At 52.2% G+C, this 27,270-nt stretch overlaps 1 protein-coding gene across 1 annotated transcript in view; it reads left to right on the top strand.

The window, feature by feature from the left end:
- LOC106542843 (phospholipid-transporting ATPase ID) overlaps positions 1-27,270 on the top strand; it is a 54,311-nt gene that overhangs the window by 15,411 nt on the left and 11,630 nt on the right. The window contains exons 4-21 of the mRNA XM_087715192.1: positions 97-195; positions 659-720; positions 4,698-4,770; positions 5,262-5,332; positions 5,471-5,553; positions 6,660-6,818; positions 7,911-7,999; positions 15,572-15,768; positions 16,504-16,712; positions 17,468-17,511; positions 18,486-18,651; positions 18,751-18,939; positions 19,608-19,723; positions 21,172-21,336; positions 23,224-23,335; positions 24,221-24,326; positions 26,520-26,658; positions 27,023-27,206. Of these exons, the coding sequence (XP_087571318.1) occupies positions 97-195; positions 659-720; positions 4,698-4,770; positions 5,262-5,332; positions 5,471-5,553; positions 6,660-6,818; positions 7,911-7,999; positions 15,572-15,768; positions 16,504-16,712; positions 17,468-17,511; positions 18,486-18,651; positions 18,751-18,939; positions 19,608-19,723; positions 21,172-21,336; positions 23,224-23,335; positions 24,221-24,326; positions 26,520-26,658; positions 27,023-27,206 (2,263 nt within the window). The remainder of the gene's footprint in view (positions 1-96; positions 196-658; positions 721-4,697; positions 4,771-5,261; positions 5,333-5,470; positions 5,554-6,659; positions 6,819-7,910; positions 8,000-15,571; positions 15,769-16,503; positions 16,713-17,467; positions 17,512-18,485; positions 18,652-18,750; positions 18,940-19,607; positions 19,724-21,171; positions 21,337-23,223; positions 23,336-24,220; positions 24,327-26,519; positions 26,659-27,022; positions 27,207-27,270) is intronic.

Below are 27,270 nucleotides of genomic sequence, written 5' to 3'. Positions count from 1 at the left end.
GCTGGGCCTCTTCTTTAGCCTCTCTCTGCCTGCCAAGTCAGGGTGGAAAATGTCCCCGAGCCTTCCGGGCATCCTGATTTTTCTCTCCCTCTGCAGCTCATCCCTGAGATCTCCTCCCTCTCCTGGTTCACCACAGTGGTGCCTCTGGTCTTGGTCCTGACCGTGTCCGCAGTCAAGGATGCCATGGATGACGTTGTAAGAGCGCGGTGACGATGCACATCAATGCTACAATCCCGGCTAACTGCATTAACCCTACGCTGGGCCCCAAATCCAAATTGAAATCATGGGAGTAAACAGTCTCCTCCCGAAGCAGCTGGGACCCATCTCCCGCCCTTGTGTCCAGGCGAGACTTCCTCTGTGGCCAAAGAGGGGGGGGATCTGGAGGAGCCTTCAGAACAGCTGCTCTCGGCCTCCACCCAAGTCCAGACAACGCAAACGGGGGAGATTTAAGAGGAAGGGCAGTAAATGTTCCAGGGGGGGCTCCCCTTCCTTGACATCAGCTGTCCTGCTGGAGAAATCTGTCCAGGGCACAGACACTCCCTGCTTTTAGGGCTCCTGGAATCCTGCAGTTACCTAGGAGGGGTGGGGGGTGGGCAGGTGCCAGTCTTGGGTGCCCTCTCTGGGGTTGGGCTGATTCCAGCCGTCTTTCGTTTTTCAGAATCGCCACGCAAATGACAAGCAAGTCAACAACCGGCCAGTGAAGGTTCTGATCAATGGCAGGTGAGTGGCCTGCAGGCCCCCCAGGGAAGAACTGGCAGGTCCCAGAAGCCCCGTAGCTAGGTTGGAGGAAATTCCCTGGGGGTCCAGAGGAAACTCGCGTCAAGGATCCTGCCCCCCCCCCAAGCTGGAACAAGCCGCCTCTCACGCTGTGTTTGTCCACTTACTCAGAGGCTGAAGCCGCCTCTCTGCCCTGAAGTCTCCTCCCCTCCCCTCCGTTAGCAATAGCACTCAAGACTTATATGCCGCCTGACGGTCCTCTCTAAGCGGTTTACAGAGCCAGCCTCTGGCCCCCCAACAATCTGGGTCCTCATTTTACTGACCTCGGAAGGACGGAGGGCTGAGTCAACCAGGAGCCAGGTTTCTTTCATCAGGTGGCTCAAAGGTGATCAAGAGCCGAGGTGGCGCAGTGGTTAGGGTGCAGTACTGCAGGCCACTTCAGCTGACTGCTATCTGCAGTTCGGCGGTTCAAATCTCACCAGCTCAAGGTTGACTCAGCCTTCCATCCTTCCGAGGTGGGTGAAATGAGGACCCGGATTGTTGTTGGGGGCGATACGCTGACTCTGTAAACCGCTTAGAGAGGGCTAAAAGCCCTATGAAGCGGTATATAAGTCTAACTGCTATTGCTATTGCTATCAAATTGTAAAGGCAACACAAACAGGATGCTATTAAATATGCCCCCCTTCCTGCATCAGAGGAGGGGGCTTCTTCTTTGAAGCTGGAGAGCTCGGGGGGGGGGGAACGATTTGTACTCAGGTCACAGAGAGAATCGGTTAATGGGAGCCTCTTGTGAGGAGCTCGGAAAAGGTGTGAGGCTGGGTCAGGCCCTTGGGCTCCTGCCTCACCTGCTGGATGCTACCTGGTGTGGAGGGCAGGGACCCCCCCCCAATGCTGTTTCCAATTATTTACAAAGCGCCCCTAGATTTCAGCCAATGGGAAATCACGTTAGGAGTTGTGGGAAACAGGACAATGCTCCGCTCACCCACTCCCTTTCCCAGCCTTCCCCCTACAAGGGCTGTCAGTCCCAGAGCTGGACTCTAGTTTTATTTTTTATTTATTTATTTTTATTTATTTATTTTATTGACATTTGTAGGCCGCCCTTTTCCACGTTTCCAAGTTTAATAGAATTTGTATGCCGCCCACTCCCATAGGGACTCTCACAACCGACAAGAAACATTTAAAATTTAAAAAATAAAAAAATACAGTATTAAAATTCACATCACAGACCGAGTGGCTATTGATGCTCCCTCTCAAAGATGGTCCAGCTATTTCATCTCTCAGCCTGGGGGGTGAAATTATACGGCCCTCAGAGAGGGCTCGCAATTTGGGAGTCCTCCTGGATCCACAGCCGACTCTAGAACATCATCTGTCGGCTGTGACCAGGGGGGCCTTTGCCCAGGTTCACCTGGTGCACCAATTGCGTCCCTACCTGGACCGGAGGCCCTTCGGATAGTCACTCATGCCCTTGTCACCTCAAGACTGGACTACTGTAACGCGCTCTACATGGGGCTGCCCTTGAAGAGCATTCGGAGACTTCAGCTTGTTCAGAATGCAGCCACGCGAGCGATCGTGGGTGCACCTCGGTACACCCACGTTACACCTATCCTCCGCGAGCTGCACTGGCTGCCCATTGGTCTCCGGACATGCTTCAAGGTGCTAGTCATTACTTTTAAAGCCCTACATGGTATTGGACCTGGGTACTTGAGAGACCGCCTCCTGCCAGTCACCTCCCAAAGACCTATCAGATCCCACAGACTAAGCCTCCTCCGGATTCCATCTGCCGGCCAATGTCAGCTGGCAACTCCTCGGGGGAGGGCCTTCTCTGTGGCTGCTCCGGCCCTCTGGGGGGTCGCCAGCCGACATTGACCAGCCGATGGAATCCGGAGGAGGCCCAATCTGTGGGATCTAATAGGTCTGTTGGAGGTAATTGGCAGCAGGCAGTCTCTCAAGTAGCCAGGTCCTAAACCATGTAGGGCTTTAAAAGTAACGACTAGCACCTTGAAGCGTGTCCAGAGACCAATGGGGAGCCAGTGCAGCTCGCGGAGGATAAGTGTAACGTGGGTGTACCTAGGCACCCCCACTATCACTCGCGCGGCTGCGTTCTGGACCAACTACAGTCTTCGAACTCTTCGAAACTCTTCAGGGGCAGCCCCATGTAGAGCGCATTACAGTAATCCAGTCTTGAGGTGGTGAGGGTTTCAATTGAGCCCGTGAAACTGCTCTCCTGGCCACTTGTGGCCTGCTCAGATCTCATCCGTGTCGATGGAATTTGGATTCCTTGTGCCATCGTGCCTCGCATATGCGCGTTTGCCTCCAATCCCATTTGCCTCTGGGAAACCACTCAGTCCAGGGAGAACCGCCTGGAGGCCTTTCCAGCCTTACCCAGTTTGGTCTTCCCAGCAAGGACAGACACCTCCCAGCCCCAACTCCAGCTCTATGAGCCCGAGAAAATGAAAACCGAGGTGGCGCAGTGGTTAAACGCAGCACTGCAGGCTATTTCAGCTGACTGCAGTTCGGCAGTTCGGTGGTTCAAATCTCACCGGCTCAGGGTTGACTCAGCCTTCCATCCTTCCGAGGTGGGTGAAATGAGGACCCGGATTGTTGTTGGGGGCAACTCTGTTAACTGCTTAGAGAGGGCTGAAAGCCCCATGAAGTGGTATATAAGTCTAACTGCTATTGCTATCTCTCTCTCTCTCTCTCTCTCTCTCTCTCTCTCTCTCTCTCTCTCTCTCTCTATCATCTATCTATCTATCTATCTCTATCTATCTATCATCTATCTATCTCTATCTATCTCTATCTATCATCTATCATCTATCTATCTATCTATCTATCTATCTATCTATCTATCTATCTATCTATCTATCTCTATCTATCTCTATCTATCATCTATCTATCTATCTATCTCTATCTATCTATCTCTATCTATCTCTATCTATCATCTATCTATCTATCTATCTATCTATCTATCTATCTATCTATCTATCTATCTATCTATCTATCTATCTATCTATCATCTTTCTATCTGGGTGAAATGAGGACCCAGACTGTTGGGGGTGATATGCTGACTCTGTAAACTGCTTAGAGAGGGCTGAAAGCCCTATGAAGCGGTATATAAGTCTAACTGCTATTGCTATCTATCTATCTATCTATCTATCTATCTATCTATCTATCTATCTATCTATCTATCTATCTATCTATCTATCTCTATCTCTCTATCTCTCTATCTCTCTATCTCTCTATCTATCTATCTATCTATCTATCTCTATCTCTCTATCTCTCTATCTCTCTATCTCTCTATCTATCTATCTATCTATCTATCTATCTATCTATCTATCTATCTATCTATCATCTTTCTATCTGGGTGAAATGAGGATCCAGACTGTTGGGGGCGATATGCTGACTCTGCAAACTGCTTAGAGAGGGCTGAAAGCCCCATGAAGCGGTATATAACTCTAACTGCTATTGCTAGTGCTAAAACAAAGAGATAAAAACAGGGCAAAGTTTCCCAAACATTAAGACCACGTATATTACTCAGCTGGTATGAAAGTCATTCCAGGACGGGACGGCTAAGGAGAGAGGAATCGCTAGAGCAGTGTTTCTCAACCTGGGCAACTTGAAGATGTCTGGACTTCAACTCCCAGAATTCCCCAGCCAGCATTCGCTGGCTGGGGAATTCTGGGAGTTGAAGTCCAGACATCTTCAAGTTGCCAAGGTTGAGAAACACTGTGCTAGAGAGAATCTATCTGCCTCTTTTCCCAGCACACATGGTGATCACTTATCCAAAATACACAATTTTACCTGAAATCAGAATCACAAATCCTCCCAACGCCAGGAAGCATCTTGATGCCAATCAGGCTCCTCGCCAACTCACAGCTGCTCCCCCACCCCACCCACCCCCCCAAAAAAAGATGCAGGAGTCTTGCTATGCCAAGGGATGCCCTTCCCTCTGGTGCTTTTGTAACTGGGGGTTTTTCTTCTAGTTTGAAGGAAGACTTGTGGCTCAACGTTGAAGTGGGAGACATCATCAAGCTGGAGAACAATCATTTTGTGACAGTAAGCGAAGGCAGCTCCTCCCCCACCCCCTCAGGGCAAGGGTGTCCCAGGAGGCTCCTTAGGGACCAGCCCCGTCGGTCCATCATCGTCCAAATAGGCGCCAGCGTGGAAGTTCCTCCTTGGGCAGCCATTGAAAGAAGCCCAGCCGGAGCAGGACACCGACGGGAGGCTGGAGAGGGACGTGCTTGGGACTGGGGCCCTCTCTGCATCTCCCACCTGCAGCCTTTGGGCACGGAGGCCACGTGGCACAACCGTGGTCGCTGGGAGGGAGACGGAGAGGACAAGCAGTCTCTTGGCATGTTGCAGAAGGACAACCCCTGGCATTCCGTGCCACTGGTCAGACTGGGGGGAATCTAATGGGACTGAGGTCCGCAACCACCAGCCTGCCATGCCTTCCGGGGGTCTTTTCCACCATGATCCGTGGAGAGGGGGGTGGGGTGCAGCTGGCATTCCCGGCCTGCCGTTCCTCACCAACGCTTCCCCCTTGGCAGGCAGACATCCTCTTGCTCTGCAGCAGTGAGCCCCACAGCCTGACCTACATTGAGACGACGGAACTGGACGGGTGAGTGTCTGAGCCCCCTCCGCCTCGGTGGGCAGCCGGACCCTCCCTCCAACCTCCTGAGAACCTCCCTGGGACACCTCCCGTCTGGAGCCCCCCCCCCCCCCGGCCACCTGATCTCCCTCCACTCTCTCATTGCAGGGAAACCAACCTGAAGGTGAAGCAGGCGCTGACCGTCACGGCGGGGCTGGGGGGGGACCTGCAGGCCCTGAGCAGCTTTAATGGTACGGAGGGGAGGGCAGGCCTGGACCTCTGCCCCTGGAGGGCCCCTTGGAGCCCCAGAGGGAGGGGCTGGGGGCAGCTCTGGGTCAGGGTTGGCTCCCCACCCGCTTTTCCCTGGCTCCCCCTTCCTCTCGAGCAGACGGTCCACGAGGATAGCAGGTTGAGTGGGAGTGGGACCCTGGGAAGTGGGGAGTCAGACGGGGCCCTCTTGGGGGCTGGGATTGGGGGGCTGCCCCCATTAGGGGTTCTCCCCTTGCCTGGCCAGAGAGAAGGCCCAGCTGGGTGAGCCTTTTGTGGGGTGCAAAGCCAGAGAGCATCGTGTCAGTTGTGACTCCCAATTCCTTCACCTCCGTTGCTCCCACCCTGAGGATGTGCTCCCAGCCTCGGTGGGGTGGTTGTGGAGGCCTGCTGATTGTGGCTTATGGGTTATGGGGTGTGGTTGTCTGGAAGGACCTTGTCTTCACTGATTTCTGCTTTTAAACTCTTAAGTCACCCTGGAGCCCCCAAATAATAATACTAACAATTGGCACGCCTGAGGGCAAAGGCTGCAGACACATTGCACACTCTCTCTTGCACTAATATAGTTGTCCACTACTACCCCCTCCTGCACGGTATGTCCTCTAGGCAGGCACGGCCTCCAGACCTCCCTCCCTGTGGGGTCTTCCCAACTGTCTCTCTGCCTCCCCCCCCCGACTCCCCCCTTCTCTTCACAGATCTTTGCACTCTTTCCTTCTCTCCCTGCCTCTCTTCACTCCTCTGAGGGCCGAGGGGCCTTGGCGTGGCACTCCGGCATGGCAGCTCCTTCCAGGGTGGGTATGTTGGCAGGGCCCTCACCCACAGGGTCTGCCAGCCCCATGTGGTTGGGGGGCTGGGCCAGGAGGAGAGGGGGACCCGCTGTGCATCCTTCCTCTGGAGTCTCTTCAGACCTGCCAGAAAACAACCGGGGGGATGAGGGGGGGCAGGAGGTAGGTGGCAGAGCCACTCGTGGGGGAGGGGCGAGGACCTTGCCCGTGGGGAGGGGGCTGAAGGAGGCATGGAGGATGGCCAGGGGGTGGGGGGGGGAAGGAGGAGGAGGAGGCTCTGGGAGTCATCATCCCCTCTTCTGCAGGGGAAATCCGCTGCGAAGCCCCCAACAACCGGCTGGGCAGGTTCACTGGGACCCTCATTTTCAAGAAGGAGAAATATGCCCTGGACAACGACCAGCTGCTGCTGAGGGGCTGCATCATCCGCAACACCGACTGGTGCTTCGGGCTGGTCATCTTTGCCGGTGGGTGAGGGGTCGTGGCTGGCACTGGCCGGAGGGGGCAGGGGGAGGTCACCCTCTTCTCCCCTGGGTCCCCACCACTGCAGCCCTTCTCACTCCCACCCACCCCCTTCGCCCTCTTCCCCGCACTGGAGCTCCGCGCGCTTCTAGGGCACCCAGATAGCGGCACAGCCTGCCTGAAGGGGCCCCCAAGGAGCCCGTGGAGGGCAGGGCCCCCCGGCGTCCCTCCTCTCCCAGGCCAGTTGCAGAGCTTCACCGCTGCGCGGGGTCACCTGAAGTGATCACCCCGTGGATTGACTGTTGCCACGGTTCTGAAACTGGTCCTAAAGGGGAAAAGCTCTCCGCCACCCATCTCTCCACTGCCAGCTCTTCTGTCTGTTGCCATTCGCTTGGCTTCCTTTAGATTTAATTTTAGTCCCATTTTTGGCCTGTGGCTTTTACTACTAGGGCTTGCAGCCTAGCGCAGGTGGTGGGTGTCTCTTCCTCCAGTTTTAAATCCTCCTCTTCTTCCAATCCAGCCGTATACTGTATAGATTCATCGTATGCCGTCAAAAGATATTTGGTGCGGCCAGCCTGCCATAGCAACTTCAATTTCCAAATAAATTGATAGGCTGGAGGGTTTTGTTTTGCCTTTTAGATCCTGGGATCGCTACGGGCACAAGTCAACCCCTTTGCCACGTGAGCATGGCAAAAGGTTCCCATTCGCCCCTGGGCAGCATTTGGGAAGCTGGTTCCCCAGAAGATCAGAGCCCCACTTCCCCTGTGCCAGAGCTGGTGCCAGGGGCTTCTGTGCCTCTGGCGCCACAGTTGTGGCACTTCGGCATTCAGTCACCCCGTGGCACGCCTAACACTTCACCAAGGAGGCGGCTCCAGAGCCCCCCCCCTCAGGCCTTTTCCTCTTCTCCTTGCCCTCAGTCTCCTCCCCCCCCCGAGTAAGCACTGCCCCCCTCCTGCCCTCTTTGAATAGGTTTCTCTCCAATGGGGGTGGGTGGTGAGATGGGGGCCTGGGGAGAAGGGACAGGAGCTCCTGCCTTCCTGGGTGCAGATCATTCGGATCCTGAAATTAAAGCAAACCCCCGTGGTTGGTTCCCCCAGGGCCAGACACCAAGCTGATGCAGAACAGCGGAAAGACCACTTTGAAACGGACCAGCATCGAACGCCTCATGAACTACTTGGTCTTGGTGGTGAGTCTTGCTTGTTGGGGTGGCCTTCGTAACGTGGGCTGCCCCAGAGGGAGCAGCCAGGTCTCCTGGCCAAGGTTGGCCTTCCTCTGCCCAAGTGTTTCAGTTTCAGTTTCAGTTTATTTCATTTATATGCCGCCCTTTTTCCCCTGAAGGGGACTCAGGGCGGCTCACAACTCAACCAGGGAAGGGGAATACAGACAAAAAGAAATTAAAAAAAAAAAAAAGCATAACAATGTATAATTTAAAAACACACAACAGTCATACCATTCGAGGAGGGGAGGCAAAAGCTCTTTAGCCCCAGGCCTGTCGGAACAGCCAGGTTTTAAGGGCTTTGCGGAAGGCCTGGAGGGTGGTGAGGGTTCGAATCTCCACGGGGAGATCGTTCCAGAGGGTCGGAGCAGCCACAGAGAAGGCTCTCCTCCGGGTAGTCGCCAGTCGACACTGGCCGGCGGATGGAATTCGGAGGAGGCCTAATCTGTGGGATCTGATCGGTCTAGTGGAGGTAGCAATAGCAATAGCAATTGTTAATAGCAATTGTTAGACTTATATACCGCTTCATAGGGCTTTCAGCCCTCTCTAAGCGGTTTACAGAGTCAGCATATTGCCCCCAACAACAATCCGGGTCCTCATTTTACCCACCTCGGAAGGATGGAAGGCTGAGTCAACCTTGAGCCTGGTGGGATTTGAACAGCCGAACTGCTGAACTGCAGTCAGCTAAAGTAGCCTGCAGTGCTGCATTTAACCACTGCGCCACCTCGGCTCAAGGTAATTGGCAAGTGTGCCTGCTTTCCCCGTGGGGCTCTCACAACGGGGGAGACGTAGAAGAATCAAGGAGTTGAAAGGGATCATGGAGGCCTTCTAGTCCAGCCCCCCCTGCTCAAAGTTGATCCAACCCTAAACCACTTCAGACAAATTGCCTTCCCCTTGTTGGGTTCTTTTTTTCAATATATTTTTTTAAATTTATAAACATACAAAATACACACCCACACAGAACTTAGACGTACACTACATTTACACAATACAACAAAAACAGGAACTTCCTGTTCTTTCTAATAGTAATTTCAAATCGATACAATTCTCCTTATGTTATTTCCCCTTTTTAACCCTCTTATTTTACTCTTCTATCTGCTATTTTGAGTGATTACCTCTAATAAATTTAAGCTCTCTTGAGTGCATATATATATATATATATATATATATATATATATATATATATATATATATATATATATATATATATATACACATACATACATATACATACATACATACATACATACATACATACATACATACATACATACATACATACATACATACATACATATATATATATATATATATATATATATATATATATATATGTTTTTTTATTTGTGCTGATAAATAAATAAAGGGAGACTAGTATAGATCTATTTCAAGCTATTTAGCTCTCATCAGCTAGCCATACCCTTACTAACAGATAAGAGCCTGTGGCCTAATGGCTAAGAAGTCTGCCTAGTATGTAATATAGCCCAGGTTCAAATCCCAGTAAGGGTATGGCTAGCTGATGAGAGCTAAATAGCTTGAAATAGATCTATACTAGTCTCCCTTTATTTATTTATCAGCACAAATAAAAAAACACAAATATAACAAAGGCAACAGTAAAAATATTGGGTTTCTGTTGTGATGGACTCTTGTGACGAGCCGATTGACAGATAATGGAAGCAGTTAGCTTCCTCCCATAATTGGGGCTTACCAGGGGTTGTAAAAATCATATATATATATATATATATATATATATATATATATATATATATATATATATATATATATATATATATATGAATGATAATATTCTTTCTTCTTTTCCCTGGATTTCTTTTGTTAATTTGTCCATTTCTGCACAGTCCATAACTTTTCTTATTATTTCATCTTCACTTGGTATCAATTTATTTTTCCGTTTCTGAGCGAAGGCAATCCTCGCCACTGTAATTATGTGTAAAATTAAATACCGGATTTCTTTTTTAGATTTCGTTGTCATTATTCCTTGTAAAAAACACTTCTGGTTTCCAATCAATTTTTACTCCTGTTATTGATTCTAGCCAATTTTTTATCTTTTTCCAATACTTTTTAGCCTCCTCACACGTCCACTATATGTGATAATATGTTCCGTGTGTTAATTCACATTTCCAACATTTTGGTGAAATATTTACTGAGATTTTTGCTAACCTTGCTGGTGCCAGGTGCCATCTGTAAAACATTCTGTACTGGTTTTCCTTGTATGCAACCGATAGTGTCATTTTTAAATTTGTCCCCCCCCCCCCCAATTTTTCCCATTTATCTAATTCAATATTTTTTTAAAAAATATATTTTTATTCTTTTTAAACAAAACAACATATACAAACCAAAGCAAGAGAGGAAAAAAGAACAACTTTCCTCCATTTCATCAAGCATGTCGTTTGGTTACAGGTTTTTGCGCATCAGTTCTTACATTTAGGATTAACATCACTGGTTTACATTAAACATAGCTGAATGTTTCACTGTCATTGAGCATTATGTGTTCAGATTACCATTAATATTCTTTCATTTGTAACAATCCTTATTTCTTTAAATTCATAATTATCTAACAAATAAACAATGAGTCTTTGAAGTATTATAGTATCACCTACCTCTAAGGGGGGAAAGCGAAGTTTAGAACAAAGAGTTCCCATTAGTTTATAATATACATTCGTATTTTCAATTAACCATAGTGTCACCAATCATCCAGAATTCCAAGAATAGTTTCCCATTATTAATTATTAATCCATATAGTGGTTAAGTATTTCAATTCATGTATATATCAATTATTCCTTACATCATCGTTGATCCGTTTTAATATACAAAGATCTTTCTAATATAAAATGGTCACTATATACAATTATACCAAGGTATTCAAATCATCCCACTCTTATACATTAAGATCATTATTTTCCTTTATATATCATGTGAATAGTACTCTATATCGTAACAGAGAGAATAAAAAAAGACAAAAAACAAAAAACTACAACAACATAAGTAAACAGTTTCATTCCCAGGTTTTTTTATCCAACCATTGGTAAAACAATAGCAATAGCAGTTAGACTTATATACCGCTTCATAGGGCTTTCAGCCCTCTCTAAGCGGTTTACTCTTAGCGTTTTTAATTAGATGTTTTTGAAAGTATTTGTGCGTTTTATTTTTATCCTCCCATAGGAACGTATGCCAACCTGCTTGCAGATCATGGCCTTCTAAGGTCAAGATTCTTTTATTCTTTAATTCTCCAGTTCTTCACCCAGGTTATTGTTACTGCTAGTGTGTATAACCCCCAGTTTGGTAATGCTAAGCCTCCTCTCTCCTTGCTGTCTTGCATTGACTTTAGTTTAATCCTCACTTTTCGTCCTTGCCAGATGAACCTAGCTGTTAGTTTGTTTAATTCCTGAAAGAAAGTTTTACCAGGATTTATAGATGCGGCTTGCAACAAAAATAAAATTCTTGGTAAAATATTCATTTTAACTGTGGCTATATGTCCCATTAGTGAGAGCTGAATATTTTTCCTACTTTCTAAATGTTTCTTTATTTGCGTCACTAGTTTATTATAATTATCGTCTTTAATTGTAGAACACTTTGCCGACACCCAAATTCCACTTGTTGGGTTCTTGTTATTCGCTGAGCTTGGCATTTTTCTTGACAGGCATTTCATTAGCTCAGCCTGTAATCCCATCCCTCGGTCAGCACAAAGTGGGGTTTGGTGTCCCTTTCGAAGCAGTCGATGGTCCTGCCTGCCTTGTGTCGTGTGGGCCTTGTTTCTTCTTGATTGCGTTTCCTTAAATGGTGCTGGTTGCTGCTTCTCTGGAGTTGCTTCAATGGGTGCGAGATAAGGGGCTGCCATAGGACTTGATAGGATATCTGCAGGAATAAGGCAAGTTGCAGAAGAGGAATTTGCAGCCAGGCTATGCCAGCAAATCTGGAGAACGACAAAATATTGCACAGATGGCAAGTGGTCAGTTTGCATGCCAATGGCAAATAAAGGAGATTTCACAGAGTCTCCTTAATAGGTAAAGGTTCCCCTCGCACACATATGCTAGTCTTTCCGGACTCTAGGGGGCAGTGCTCATCTCCGTTTCAAAGCCGAAGAGCCAGCGCTGTCCGAAGACATCTCCGTGGTCGTGTGGCCGGCATGTCTCAACGCCAAAGGCACACGGAACGCTGTTTCCTTCCCTCCAAAGGTGGCTCCTATTTTTCTACTTGCATTTTTACATGCTTTCGAACTGCTCGGTTGGCAGAAGCCGGGACAAGTCACGGGAACTCACTCCATTATGCAGCGCTAGGGATTCAAACTGCCAACCTTTTTGATCGACAAGCCCAGCTATTGAGTCACTGTGTCCCTTCTAGTCTCCTTAACACAATCGCCTTAATTTCTCCTGCCGGGGATCCCTGCCGGGGAATTGCCGGCTGGTCTTCAAATGAAGTCAGAGACGCCGAAAGGAACATAGAGTTTTATATAAATCAATACGTTTCACATCCATATTTGCAGCAGACATGAGAGTCAGGCGGGCAAACGGGAGCAGCCGGAGGTAAAATCAGAGGAGGGCAGAAGAAAAAGGCGGGGAAAAAGGGAAACTCCCCCTCCACACCCACAGCAGCCAATCACAGCTGAAAGGGCCTCACGCAGGAGCTATCAATCAACCACAGCCATGTGTTATGGCTCCCTGTACTCCTGCAGTTTGAATGGAAACATCTGAAGGGTCCCTGGATGCAGATCAGGGCCTTGCAGGGAGGGAAGGGGCTTCCGAAAAGGCCCGGGAGCCAGCGTGAGGCGCTATGGCTGGAGACTTGAGAAGGCCAAGGGATAAGCAGGAAGAAGCCGCCATTTGCTTCACTGACATTGGGGAAGCCTTCAGTTGATTGCACAGAGATGTGACGTGTGCTCAGAATAACCAGGAATCCCAGGAGATCTGCTGGTCCTCGGGAGAAACCCAGAAGGCAGATCAGGAAGCCGCAGAACGGGCAGTGCCTGGCCAGACAGACTGGCTCCAGGTGGGCAAAGGGTTGACCCCACCACCACCCTCCTCCTCTTCATTCAACCTCTATGCAGACGAGAGTAAGTTAAGGGAGGCAGGATTGGAAGATGAGCCGAAAATGGGGAGGAGAAAGATAAATGCCCTTTGCAATGCCGATGACCTCATTCTGAGAGACAAACAATGCAAAGAATCTGCAGTCTGCCAATAAAAGTCAAGGAGCAGAGTGAGAAAAATGTGACTCGAATGAAACACAAAGGAGAGCGAAGGTATCACAAAGATTGTACATTGTTTCTGCCGTTGAGGATCACAGTAAAGCGGCAAACAGTCAAAAAACACGCCACAGATTATTAGCATTTGGTAGAGCTCATCTACTCTATTGGGAAGGCTCGGAAAAGATTCATTCAAATGCCTTGATGTCTCTCTGCTGTCAAAAGTCGGAATCGTGCAATCCGTGGCACTCCACGTGTGACACTCTCTGGGAGTAAAGCTGGACCTTGAAGAAGATGGAAAGAATGAAAGGGCAGCAGCGAAGTCAATGGGCTCGATTGCGGGTGATGGGTTTCACCTTGAGAGACCTGAAGGGCCATCCTGGAGAAGGTGGGAAAGAATAGAACGGAATAACAGAGTTGGAAGGGACCTTGGATGTCTTCTAGTCCAACCCACTGCTTGGGCAGGAAACCCTACCCCACTTGTCATTCCGAGTGGACACCATTTTTAAAGTCCTACAATCAGCTGGGGAGAATGGCCTCAGAGTCTCTTTCCTTTCATCTGTGGTTGTTCTTTTTTGAATGACTCATAAATGCCTGTTGCCTGATCAGTCATAGAGCAAAGCTCCTAGGAATTCTCTCAGGGAATTCTTGCTTGGTCTAAAGCTGGGCTCTGTTGTAATATAGTTCCTTGTGCAGGCGTAGCGGTCACCCATGGCCCAGTTCATACCAGGGCATGCAGAGCCACGCTGAACCACACAGGAGAAAACAAACTCCTAAAACTCCATAACATCCTGATAGTTCATAACATAACATCCTGAGATGTGCCCTACCAATGACGCCCAGGAGGCTCTCCAACTTCAAGGCAACTTCAAGGGTTGTGGACTTCAACTCCCAGAATTCCCCAGCTAGCCATGAAGTCCGCAAGTCTTAAAAGCCACCAAGGTTGGACATCTCTGGCGTAAGTGTCTGGAAGTGTAACTGGATTCATCTCTGTGTTGTGAAATATGATTCATAATATCTTCAATTGACAACTGACATCCATGCAACCCTTTTCCTCCTGCTCCTCGGTGGTGGCCCTTTGACCATAAGCAGTAAATGACACCAGTTATGTCTTCTTTGGGGTTGCTTAGGGCCTTTCGGAGGGCTACGGAGATGGCAAGGGGTGCTTCAGTGATGCTTTCTTCTTTGTGGGTGGGGGATTTTATTTTTCCCTTTTCCACATTTTTTAGTATTTTTTCTTCTTTCTACATATATTTTTGTATTACGTTCTGAATTTGTTTTATCTGTTTAATATAATTTTGATTTGATTGATTGATTTTATTTTATTTGTCTTGTATGCTGCCCACTCCCAAAGGACTCCGGGTGGCTTACAATAGACAAGGGAAAGGGGGAAAACTAGACAAAGACAACACTTTAAAAACAAAACCGCAACATTCACAATTTCCGTGGGGCTGGATATTTCACAGGCCCCCCGGCCAGCTGGAGCAGCCAGGACTTGGTGGCTTTGCGGAAGGCTGGGAGGGTAGTAAGGGTCCGGATCTCGACAGGGAGATCATTCCAGAGGGCTGGAGCTGCAACAGAGAAGGCTCTCCCCCGGGGGGGTTGCCAGCCGACATTGGCTGGCGGATGGAATCCGGAGGAGACCTAACCTGTGAGATCTAATCGGTCTGAGGGAGGTGATCAGCAGGAGGCGGTCTCTCAGGTACCCAGGTCCGATGCCATGTAGGGCTTTATAGGCAACGACCAGCACCTTGAAGGGGATTCGGAGACTAATGGGTAGCCAGTGCAGCTCGCGGAGGATAGGTGTGACGTGGGTGTACCTGGGTGCACCCACAATCGCTCGCGCGGCTGCGTTCTGGACTAACTGGAATCTTCGAACACTCTTCAAGGGCAGCCCCATGTAGAGCACATTACAATAATCCAGCTTATGACAGCTTATTTTTAATAAAACTATTGCACAATGTAATAAAAAGGGCCAATCACAGAAGCTGTCAATAATAGCAATAGCTTCACGGGGCTTTACAACCCTCCACAAGCTACGAAATGGGAAAAGCCCTCCTTTGAAGCAGGAAGCTCTCCGTTGGAGGCCTTCAAGCAGAGGCTCCACTGGATCCATCCCTGTCCCTGAGCAAAAAGGCTGGATTGGATGTCCTATTCTAACCCTTTGAGTTGTTGTGACACCCAGCTGTGGCTCAGGCGCCCAGAGGGAGGAGGGCTGCCTGGTTTGGGTCAAGGCTGCTCTGGACGAAGGTGGTGGGGCTGGTGCCCAGACTGGGAAGTCCTCCTCTGCCATCTGAGCTGCTGCTCCCAATTCCCCCCCTCCCCGCTCTCTCTCTCGGTAGATCTTCCTCTTTTTGGGCATCATGTGTTTGATCCTGGCCATCGGCAACTGCATCTGGGAATACAACCAGGGATACCGGTTCCAGGTGTACCTGCCCTGGGCAACGGATGTCAAATCCTCATTTTTCTCTGCATTTCTTGTGTTCTGGTCCTACGTCATCATCCTCAACACCGTGGTGCCCATTTCTCTCTATGTCAGGTAAGGTGGTGGCTGAGGGCCCAAGCCATCTTGGAAGGAGACCCCATTGGGCCTGGTGGTCTGAGGGAGAACTGGGGCGGGACGCATTTCTCCCCTTTCTGGAGTGGTCCTATCCCGGACAAGCTGCCATTGTGGTAGGATGCTCTGAAAAGCAGGCTCAGTTGGGGGAGCCACCAGGAACCCAGGTGTCCCTTGGAGGGCTCTGCCAAAGTGAGGCCTCTCCTGAGGGGGTGTCCCTGACTTGACTCGGGGAGCAGGAAGAGAGACCATGGGGCCTTGTCCCTTCAACACAGAGGGCCGTTCCTAAAGGAACCAATGCAGTGGTGGGATTCAATTTTGTTTACTACCGCTTCTGTGGGCATGGCTTGGTGGGCGTGGCAGGGGAAGGATACTGCAAAAGCCCCATTCCCTCCCGATCAGCTGAGACTCAGGAGGCAGAGAATAGATGGGGGGCAGTCGGAGGTGGTATTTACCGGTTCTCTGAACTATTCAAAATTTCCGCTACCGGTTCTCCAGAACTGGTCAGAACCTGCTGAATCCCACGTCTGAACCAATGCCAGTTCAGCCACGGCCAACAGTGACCCTTTGCCACTTGTGTGTGCTTGCTGCTCTAGCATAACCTTACAGCAGCTGGAAGCACGGCTGGCTGAATCCTATCACCTCGCCAGGGTGGGAGTGTACCCCGGGCACTTCCCTTCCTGCCAGGGACCCAGCGTGTGCCTTCCTTTGCTCCAGCGTTGAGATCATCCGCCTGGCCAACAGCTGTTACATCGACTGGGACCACAAGATGTACTACCCTCCTCACGACATGCCCGCCCAGGCCCGCACCACCACCCTCAACGAGGAGCTGGGGCAGATCAGATACATCTTCTCTGACAAAACGGGGACCCTGACTAAGAACATTATGATCTTCAACAAATGCTGCATCGGTGGGAAGCTCTACGGTAAGGAGGGGCCAGACGGAAGGAGGGGCATCTCCTGGGAGGGTGGGAAGACGGAAACGCATCGGAGCTTTGCCTGCTCTGGGGCCACCCCCCTGTTCCTGGGGGCAAGGGAGAGGGGGGGGGGTTCCCAATCTGCTCCAAGCACTCTTGGCTCTCTGGCCCCAAAATCACTTTGAGATAAGGGGTGAGGGCCTTTTGCAGGACATAGAAAATGGCAGGCAGGCAGGAAGGAAATATTCTACCTGGCTACTCCCTAGCACAGAACCACCCACCGCTGCATAGGTTTTAGAGAAAAGGTACTTTTGCTAGAGATCCTGAGTGCTGCGTAGATGAGACAAGCTCTGGAGAAAATTGTATATTGAAAGTAATCGCCAATCGCCAATTCCTGCCCCCTAAGAGAGCAGTCCAATCAGGTTCCGTTCCGATGTTTAGGAACTCTGCGACAGTGGGACTTATTGCTTTCAAGGCACAGTCAGCCCCCCCACCCGGCCTCCGTCTCTGCCCAAGATCAGCTCAAGGAGGGCCAAGAGGTGGATGCAGCCCTTTGGAGAAGGTTCTCAGAGGGACTGTAGGGTGGGCTCAGCATGAGGGGTAGAGTGTGGGGTGTCCGTGGGTGGTTTGGTCTTGGCGTTCCTAGTGAGGGGAGCCAAGCCTTGGACTTTCAGGACAGAAAAGGAGGCCCAGGTGCCCCCCCAAGTGTCTGGGGCACAGAAGCCCCGGTCGTCCTTCGCATCCAGTCTCTTTCTCTCCCACAGGAAGTACTCTGGATTCAGATGGATTCCTGGTGGAGGACATTGAGGTAAGGGACACTCCACCAACCCTCTTCTCAAACGGGGCTGCTTGTATCCCAGCAGCAGTGACCTCCAGGCTGCCATCCACGCTGCAGGCAGAAGGCCAAGTCTGGGGACTCCGTTTCCCCATATTTTGCAGTGGCCCTGTTCCCAGGGTCCCTGCTCTGCACGGCCACACTCGAGTGCCATTGCCGAGCAGTGGTGGGTTTCAAAAATTGTTCGAACCTACTCTGTGGGTGTGGCTTCCTTTGTGGGAGTGGCTTGCCACCCATGTGACCGGATGGGAGTGGCTTGCCGCCCATGGGACCGGATATGAAGATACCAACGACACTTGTCAGAACCACCTTAAATTACCTCACACACAGCACTGGCATGCATAAGAATATGATGTAAACTTGTTTTTTAAAAGGCATCTTTGGTTTGTGTTAAAACAACTTCAACACACGCAATGTTCTGATTGCACCACAAACGCAGTATTCATCCTTACCTTTCACAGAGGCACTGAGGTTTATAAATAGGAGCATGAGAGTGTAGAATAATCATATCCAAGGACCAGGGGTGGGTTGCAAAAAATTCTGGAACCTCTTCTGTAGGTGTGGCCTGCTTTCCGGGTCCACTGGTGGAACCTCTTCTAACCCGTTCGGTAGATTTGACGAACCGGTTCTACTGAACAGGTGCGAACTGGTAGGAACCCACCTCTGCTTTTAACCCTCGCTTAACTGTGCTCGAGCGATCATAAAACGCCTAAAAAGCCAGACTAAATGAGGCACGCAATTCTCCTGCCTCATAGTAGAGGATGCTTTTTTAGAGGCTTTTTTAAACAGTTAGGCAGTCATTCACGGTGAGGCCTTTTCCCTTTTACATTTTTGTTTCTTTTTATGATGAGAGTGGTAGGGCTGTGCCTCCCCTGACTGCACCCCACTGGTCCAGAGAATGTCCAGCCCAGAGCAAAAGGGGTTGACCCTCCTTATTTCCTCCACAGACAATGGACAGAGTTGACTTTTCGTGGAATCCTTTGGCCGACCCAAAGTTTGTCTTCTATGACCGCAGACTGCTCCAAGCGGTGAAGGCCAGGGATGAGTCCACACACACGTTCTTCCGCCTCCTTTCCCTCTGCCACACGGTGATGCCAGAAGAAACGAAGGAGGGTGAGGCTGCACCGCACGGCGGAGCTGGCAGAGGAGGGCACGGTGGCTGGAGGGGAGGCTCATGCTTGCAAAACAACCAGCACCTTTCCTCACCCACAGGCACGTTGGTGTACCAAGCCCAGTCCCCGGACGAGGGGGCCTTGGTGACCGCAGCCCGGAACTTTGGCTTTGTGTTTCGCGCCCGCACCCCCACGACCATCACTGTGGTGGAAATGGGGGAAATGGTGGTTTACGAGCTGATGACCATTCTGGACTTCAACAATGTGCGCAAAAGGATGTCCGTCATTGGTGTGTCTCCCTTCCTTCCCCCTCTGCACACTCTGCTCAAGCTCTCCTCCCGCCCAGAGGTTTTCTCGTGTCACAGTGGAAACTGTCACGCTGCACAACCACGAGACCTTGCTGGGGTCCTGGTCTGATGCACAAGTGGGGTCCTTGGTGCTCTCGGAGTTTGGGGGTTTCCTCGCAGATGTTTCATTGCCAAACTAGGTAGCATTGTCAGGGCTGATGTTGTTGCCTAGTTGGGTAATGAAACGTCTGCAAGAAACAGCCAAACTTAAAGAGAGCGCCATGGGCCCTATGCTCCTCCTCCCTACAAACCCCACTCCCTTCTTCCATTGATGATGTTGCCTAGCTGGGTAAGGAAACATCTGTGAGATAACCCATAGGCTCAGAGAGCACTAAAGGCTCCACGGTTCAACCCTGGGTACAGAGCTTCCCTCGTGCCAGTGCTGTGCCGGTGCAATTAGCGAGGAACAATTCAGACGACCCGTCTGCGGTGCAGAAGGCCCGGGACCTTTCAGATAGGCTACCTGGGGCCTGTTCGGTGGCTTGGAGGGGGGAGGAGGAACACCCGAGGTGAGGGAAGAGAGATCGAGGAAGGGGGGCTTCTGGTTGGGTCTTTTTCTGGGCTCCATCTGCCGCAGACTCACCTTCTGCCCTTCTTGCCTTGTTTCCAGTGCGAAACCCGAAGGGTCAGCTGACTCTGTACTGCAAAGGGGCCGACACCATCCTGTACAGCCTCCTCCATCCCTCCTGCAAGGAGCTCGAGGAAGAGACCACCGAGCACCTGGATGTAGGTGGAGACACGCGTCTTCCAAACACAGGCAGGAGGCAGGCTTGCTTTCTGGCCCCACGGGCCCCTCGGCTGTGCTCCTCCCTCCAACGTGAGACAAAGCTGTGCCCCCCCCCCCCAGGCCTTCTCAATGCCAACAGCAGAGCTGGGCACAGAAGTGAGAAGGTAGCAGAGCTGGCTGCAGAGTTGCTGGCTGGAGTCCCTCTGGAAGTCCAGGGCGTCTTGTCCAGTCTCCTGCACAGGCCTGGGTCCCCCCCCCTCCGAGCACGCCATCCAGCCTTTGTCGAAAGACCTCCAGCACTGATGTGGCAGCTGGCGGATCTCGCTGGCCGCTTCTCTGGCCCGGCCTGGTCCCTTTTCTCTATGGTTCGAGTTCCCCGGTTGCACAGAGACCTGCTCTCTGGGGCCATAGAGAAGGAAGACGCCCCCACGTCTTGTCCTGAATGCATCAGACTCGACCTTCCCACACCAAGGGCCAAAGGACTCCCAGAGGAGCAGCTGCCGTGCCCCAAGGCAGCCCCTTTGGCACAACGCCCGGATGTGGCCCGGCTCAAACTCATGGAGACACGCCCCCCCCCGTGTTGGCTTTGCATGTCTTGTGCCCAGAGGTCCTCCCTCCCCCACAGGTTGGATGTGGAGCCCCAGTTCTCAGCCCTGGGAACGAGGGGTGTAGAGTAGAATAGAGCTGGAAGGGACCTTGGAGGTCTTCTACTCCAGCCCTCCGGCTCAAGCAGGAGACTCTATACGATTTCAGACAAGGGTCTGCCTGGTCTCTTCTCAAAAACCTCCAGTGATGAATCACCCAAAACCTCTGGAGGGAAGCCGTTCCATTGTCCTCCCTGTTAGGAAGCGTGACCCGTCAAAACCGCGGTCCACAAAAGCGCGATCGACGAAAGCGCGCATTTGACGTCATCACAGCGCGACGAAAAAAATTAAAAATTGAAATAAAAATAAAATTAAAGCAAGCCGATTCACATTAAGGTAAGGGTTAGGTTTAGGGTTAGGGTTAGGGTTAGGTTAAGGGTTAGGGTTAGGTTTAGAGTGTTAGGGTTACGTTTAGTGTTAGGTTAAGGGTTAGCGTTAGGTTTAGCGTTACGTTAACGGTTAGGTTTAGGGTTAGATTTAGGGTTAGGTTAAGGGTTAGGTTTAGGGTTAGGTTTAGGGTTAGGTTTGAGGGGGTTAGGGTAAGGTTTTTGCTTTATTTTTACATTTTTCGATCACAGCACGATGTTTTTGTCGCGCTGTGATGACGTCAAATGCGCGCTTTCGTCGACCGCGATTTTGTCATCCGCGGTTTTGTGGTGGAACCGTTAGGAAGTCTCTCCCGAGTTCCAGGTTGCTGCTCTCCTTGATGAGTTTCCCTCCATCGTTTCCGGTCCTGCCCTCTGGTCTTCGTAGAAGAATTTGACCCCCTCTTTCCCCCCCCCTCCCCGTGGCTCTCTTCCTAGGAGTTTGCTGGGGAAGGTTTGCGGACCTTGGTGGTGGCTTACCGACACCTGGAGGAGTCTTACTTTGAGGACTGGCGGAAGCGTCACCACAAGGCGAACACCAGCTTGCACGACCGAGAGGGAAAGCTGTCCAAAGTGTACGAGGAGATCGAGAGGGATCTGCAGGTAGGCAGGAAACTGGCACAGGGGTAGCTCAGCCCGTCCACCAGCCCCAGCCAATGCCAATCGGGAGCCCCCTGCTGCCGTTCCTGCCCAGGGGATTCCCAATGCCCCCCCCTGAGTCACCCAGCCCCTGTGGCACCAAGTCCTGCTGCTGAAAGATTTGGTGGTCAAGGAATGTCTCCTCCAGGGCTCTTCTTGAGGACCCTGTGCCGGGCAGCTAACAAGCATAATTACACAATTAAACACCCATCCTCACAGAGAGAGAGAGGCAGAGAGAGAGGAATCTTCAGCTGCAACAGGGTGAATTCCAGGCAGATTCCCCAGAACTTGATCCCGCTTGGGTGGATGAGCCCAGATCAAGCTTATCACGGGGGAGGAGACCCCAGGGACCCTCTTTCTTTTCTCCAGCACTGTCAGTGTGGAGAAAGAGGCGCAGGGCGCAAGCACACAGGCTGTGCCTTCCAAGGTGAGCCTTGTGTCCTGCAGTGCAGGGAAGGAGCCAGAAGGTCTCCAGGCAAGGACATTCAAGGCACGAGGGAAACAGAAGGACGGACCCCAGCCCTCTTTACACCAACTCCCTCCCGGTGCTTCTGCCTGCCTTTCCGTCCCCACTGCCGCTCCCCCTTTGCCCTGAGCTGCCTTCGGATCTGTAAGCATCCTCTCCCTCTCCCTCCCTCTCTCCCCCTTTCCCTCCCTCTCTCTTTCCCTCTCCCTCCCTCTCTCTTTCCCTCTCCCTCTCTCCCTCTCTCTTTCCCCCTCTCCCTCTCTCTCTCCCCCTTTCCCTCTCTCCCTCTCCCCTTTCTCTCCCTCTCTCCCTCCCTCTCTCCCCCTCTCTCTCCCTCCCTCTCTCTCCCCCTCTTTCTCCCCCTTTCCCTCCCTCTCTCTCCCTCCCTCTCTCTCCCTCCCTCTCTCTTTCCCCCACTCTCTCTCCCCCTTTCCCTCCCTCTCTCCCTCCCTCTCTCTTTCCCTCTCCCTCTCTCCCTCTCTCTTTCCCCCTCTCCCTCTCTCTCTCCCCCTTTCCCTCTCTCCCTCTCCCCTTTCTCTCCCTCTCTCCCTCCCTCTCTCTCCCTCTCTCTCTCCCTCCCTCTCTCTCCCCCTCTTTCTCCCCCTTTCCCTCCCTCTCTCTCCCTCTCTCTCCCTCCCTCTCTCTCTCTCCCTCTCTCTCTCTGCCTGGAGGATCGTGTCTCCTCCCTCCGTGATCTCCTCCCTCCCTCTGGGCTCCTCTGCCTTTCCTTCGCTCAGCCGTTGGCCATTGGGCCCTTCCTCTTTTCCTCCCTGCTCACCTCACCTCCTTGTGCTCAGATCCATTGTGCGCCGTCCATTCATTCTGCTCTGTTTAACACTTGTGCTTCTTAAGCTCCACCGCATGAAACCGACGTGCCCAACACTTGCTCCCAGATACTGTCCACGATTTTCACCGCTTTAGAGAAACGGGCCTTCCTTGCAGGCCACCCGTCACCTTTTACCAGCACTCGCATGCCTTCAAATGTCTAATTGAGGAGTTCCCTCGCAAGCCAAGATGCAATACCCACATCCCATCAATCTGGAAGTGCTTCCCCTGCTCTGCTCAGAGCTGGGGCCCTTTCCTTGCGGTTCTTCCGCTGGCCAACCTCTCGGGGCACCATAGGAGTTCCAGCCTGCGAGCCTCTTAAAATGTTCGGCTTCCCCAAAGCTACGCGGCATCGGTGAGGGTTAGGGTTTTCATTGCCTAGCCTGGCCCTGCTCTGATGACCCCCTCCGCCCTTTCCCGGCACACCAACGCAGCCACCGTGACTGCCGAGTGGCTGGCCTGGCCACAGGAGGCTGGGGGATTGACGATGCATGAAGCACCAGCACCTTGGGGAGCCTCCCCACTGCCCCCTCTCAGCTCCCCCTTCCTTCTCTCCCCAGCTGCTTGGCGCCACCGCCGTGGAGGACAAGCTGCAGGAAGGGGTCCCCCAGACCATTGAGATCCTGGGAAGGGCACACATTAAAATCTGGGTGCTCACCGGTGACAAGCAAGGTACGGGCTGGGGAAAGTGGCGGGAGGGGGCCGAGGCCCAAACTCTTGAGAGGATGACCAGGGGCTGCTTTCAGGGCTTCTGGGCCCCCCCTGCGGATCCCCTGTTGGGAGAACCAGGGGGAGTGTCCCTTCCTTGCTTCGGAGCCACTACTTCTGGACGGACGCTTTCCTCGGGGCCCTTGGGGGCAAAGCAACAGACTGGCCAGTTTTTCTAACGAATCTCTGGCATCTGGGAGTCAGGATCAGGAGAGGAGGGGGGAAGAAGGGGGGGCAGGGGGGAAGCAGGGAAGTCACCTCATCTTTGAGAGCCAAGGTGGCGCAGTGGTTAAATGCAGCACTGCAAGCTACTGCTAGATCAGCAGTTCAGCGGTTCAAATCCCACCGGCTCAGGGTTGACTCAGCCTTCCATCCTTCCAAGGTGGGTAAAATGAGGACCCAGATTGTTGGGGGCAATATGCTGACTCTCTGTAAACCGCTTAGAGAGGGCTGAGAGCCCTATGAAGCGGTATATAAGTCTACTGCTATTGCTATTGCTATTTGAGGAACAGAAGAAGAGAGAAGTGGGCTCCACACGTGGGCAAGAAAAATGGCTGGTGGGGCAGCGAGAAGAGCTGGGCGTGGATGTGGCTGAGCCAAGGGAGGCCAGCAAAAAATGAAGATTATTCAGCCACAGAAGATCCATCTCCCAGGATGGCGGGTTCCGTCCTTTGGCCTGGCGTGCCAACTTCCTGGGTGCAGAGCTGGGGGCTCCCTCCCCTCCCAGGCCCCCTCCAGAGGCAACTGGGGAGCAGAGGGGAGGGCTCCCTATGGGGAAAGGAGGGGGGTATCTTTCTCCTTGCTGAAAATAATGGACCGGGGGGGGGGGTGCGTGTCTGTTTTTTCCAGAGACCGCAGTGAACATCGGCTATTCCTGCAACATGCTGTATGATGCCATGAAGGACATCTTCATCATTCACGGAGACAGCTGGGAGGAAGTGGAGATGGAGCTCAGGTGGGAGAGGGAAAGAGAGAGGCACACACACACCTCCCGGGGCCTCCCTTGCAGCCCCTTCGCTCCCAGGCCCATCTGGGAGGGAGGGCAGCTGTCCTGAGCGGGGAGAGTAGCTAGCAGAGAAGGAGGCTGAGGGAGAACTTTCTCCAGCCAATTCCTGGAGGGACTGAGAGGGTCTCAGTCTCCCCACTCCCCCGACTCACCTTGGGTGTCTAATGGATTGCTTCCTTAGGACTCCCAGGCAGGGAGGGGGTCCTCTCACTGATCCACCCCGTTTCTGGGCTGCCCCGCATCTCAAAGCGGGCGGTGGATGGGCGGGTAGGCCACCGCTCCCCAACTCTGCCAGCTGCCTTTGTCCAATGTGGCGCAGTGGTTAAATGCAGCACTGCAGGCTACTGCTAGATCAGCAGGTCAGCGGTTCAAATCTCACCGGCTCAGGGTTGACTCAGCCTTCCATCCTTCCGAGGTGGGTAAAATGAGGACCCAGATTGTTGGGGGCAATATGCTGACTCTCTGTAAACCGCTTAGAGAGGCCTGAAAGGCCTATGAAGCGGTATATAAATCTACTGCTATATTCTCTGGTGTCAGATGCAAAGGTTCTGGTTTAGGTTTAGGTTTAGGTTTATTGGGATTTATATGCCGCCCTTTCCCTGAGGGGACTCAGGGCGGCTTACAACCACAGGGAAGGGGAAGTGCAAGGTCAAAACAAACACTTTGTGAACAAAAGAAAAATAATAAAACACAACTTTCATTCAGCAATCAAACACTCGGGCGGGTAATTGGAAACCTATCCCCAGGCCTGCTGGGAGAGCCAGATCTTGAGGGCTGCGCGGAAGGTCTGGATCGTGGTGAGGGTGCGGATCTCCATGGGGAGCTCGTTCCATAGGGTCGGGGCAGCAACAGAAAAGGCTCTCCTCCGTGTGGTCGCCAGTCGACATTGACTGGCAGATGGAATTCGGAGGAGGCCCAGTCTGTGCGATCTAATTGGTCGATTTAGGGAGGTAATCGGCAGAAGGCGGTCTCTCAAGTACCCAGATCCACTACCATGGAGTGCTTTAAAGATGGTCATCATTATCCTGAAGCGCACCCGGAGACCAACAGGCAGCCAGTGCAGCTCGCGGAGGACAGGTGTAACGTGGGCGAACCGAGGTGCGTCCACTATCACTCGCGCGGCTGCATTTTGGACTAGCTGTAGTCGCCGGATGCACTTCAGGGGCAACCCCATGTAGAGCCCATTGCAGTATTCCAGTCTAGAGATCACAAGGGCTCGAGTGACTGTTGTGAGGGCCCCCCGATCTAGGTAGGGCCGCAACTGGCGGACCAGGCGAACCTGGGCAAATGCCCCCCTGGTCACAGCTGACAGCTGGTGATCAAAAGTCAGCTGTGGATCCAGGAGGACTCCTAAGTTGCGGACCCTATCTGAGGGGTATAAAATTTGACCCCCCAGCCTAAGCGTTGGTGTATTGGCCAAATTATTGGGGGGGAAACACAACAGCCACTCGGTCTTATCAGGGTTGAGCACCAGTTTGTTAGCACTCATCCAGTCCTTAACTGCCTCCAGACCCCGGTTCATCACGTCCACCGCTTCATTGAGTTGGCACGGGGCGGACAGATACAATTGTGTATCGTCCGCATATTGATGGTATTTTATCCCGTGCCTCCGAATGATCTGGTGTTGTGAAAGGCCATTATGGGACGATGGTGTCCACCCAGCCATTTCTCAAGGGGGAACTGAGGCAGGGGGATCAGCCGAGGCTGCTGGCAGAGGCTGCTTCTCAATTGGAGGGCTCATTCAGACCTTCTCCTCTTGGCTTTCTCTTGCCTGGGGCCCCTGAGTGGCGGAGGCAGCCGGGGAAACCGCCCAGAGCAAATACAGCTCAAGGACAGGGAGACTGGCCCTAAGAGTGGGCCATCAAGGCAGCAGTGGCTCCATTCGCAGCTCAGGGGGGGAGAGGGTTGGGGCAGGAACCGGGCGCTGGTCGGGCCACGGTGCTGGGGCTCTGACAGCACACAAGTGAGCCTGAGGGCCCCCTACTGGCCCCCTCCAGCCTTGGCAAGGGCACACAGTCATTTCCGGGGGCTCATCCTCCTGGCCCCGTCCACAGGAGCACCAAGGGGCACCCTGCGTGGACAGGACCCCCCCCCCATTCTCCCTTCGTGCCCCCAGGGCCCACCGTGTTGCTTCTCTTCCAGGGCAGCAAAGGACCGGATGCAAATAGATCTTGAAGTGAGGACGGAAGAACTGGACATCGAGAGATCGACCTCCTCCGGCTTCTGGAACAAAGAGCCCGCCAGCGGAGACTACGGCCTGATCATTAATGGGCACAGCTTGGTAAGGTGGCAACAGACGGGGGCAAACAGGGGCCCGCAGCCCTCCTAGCACTTGGCCCACATTGGCACGCCCCGTCCCCCGAGGCCAGGCTGGTCCCGATCCTGCCAGTCACATGGCACCAAAGACTTGGATGTGTCCCAGGTGGTTTCTTATATTTTGCTGATGCTGTGAGGAGGGCAGCCATGTAAATTGATTGAATAAGTGAGGTGAGGAGGTATAAGTGCCAGTTGAGGACAGACAAGGGAGGTGGGGCAGTCTGGCCCTTCACTCGACCCAGGACCGTTGTTGGCCTCTTCCCGAGCGCTTTGCCCTCCAGCCTCGGGAGAAGGACCACCCTCTCCTGCACGCTCTGTGCCCCTGGCAGGCTCATGCGCTGGAGGGGGACCTCTCGGAGTTGCTGGTGGAGACGGCCTGCCTGTGCAAAACAGTCATCTGCTGCCGGGTGACTCCGCTGCAGAAGGCCCAGGTGGTGGACCTGGTGAAGAAGCACAGGAAAGCCGTCACCCTGGCCATCGGGGATGGCGCCAACGATGTCGGCATGATCAAAAGTGAGTGTGGTAGGTGGCCCGGCTCTCGGCCAGGCCCGGGGGAGAAGCTGCAGAAGCAGAGGGA

The sequence above is a fragment of the Thamnophis sirtalis genome, unplaced genomic scaffold (assembly GCF_051295495.1).
Source record: "Thamnophis sirtalis isolate CommonGarterSnake01/CBP01778 unplaced genomic scaffold, rThaSir2_p1.2 scaffold_5, whole genome shotgun sequence".
NCBI lineage: Eukaryota > Metazoa > Chordata > Lepidosauria > Squamata > Natricidae > Thamnophis > Thamnophis sirtalis.
This window is presented reverse-complemented; position numbering and strand designations above follow the sequence as displayed.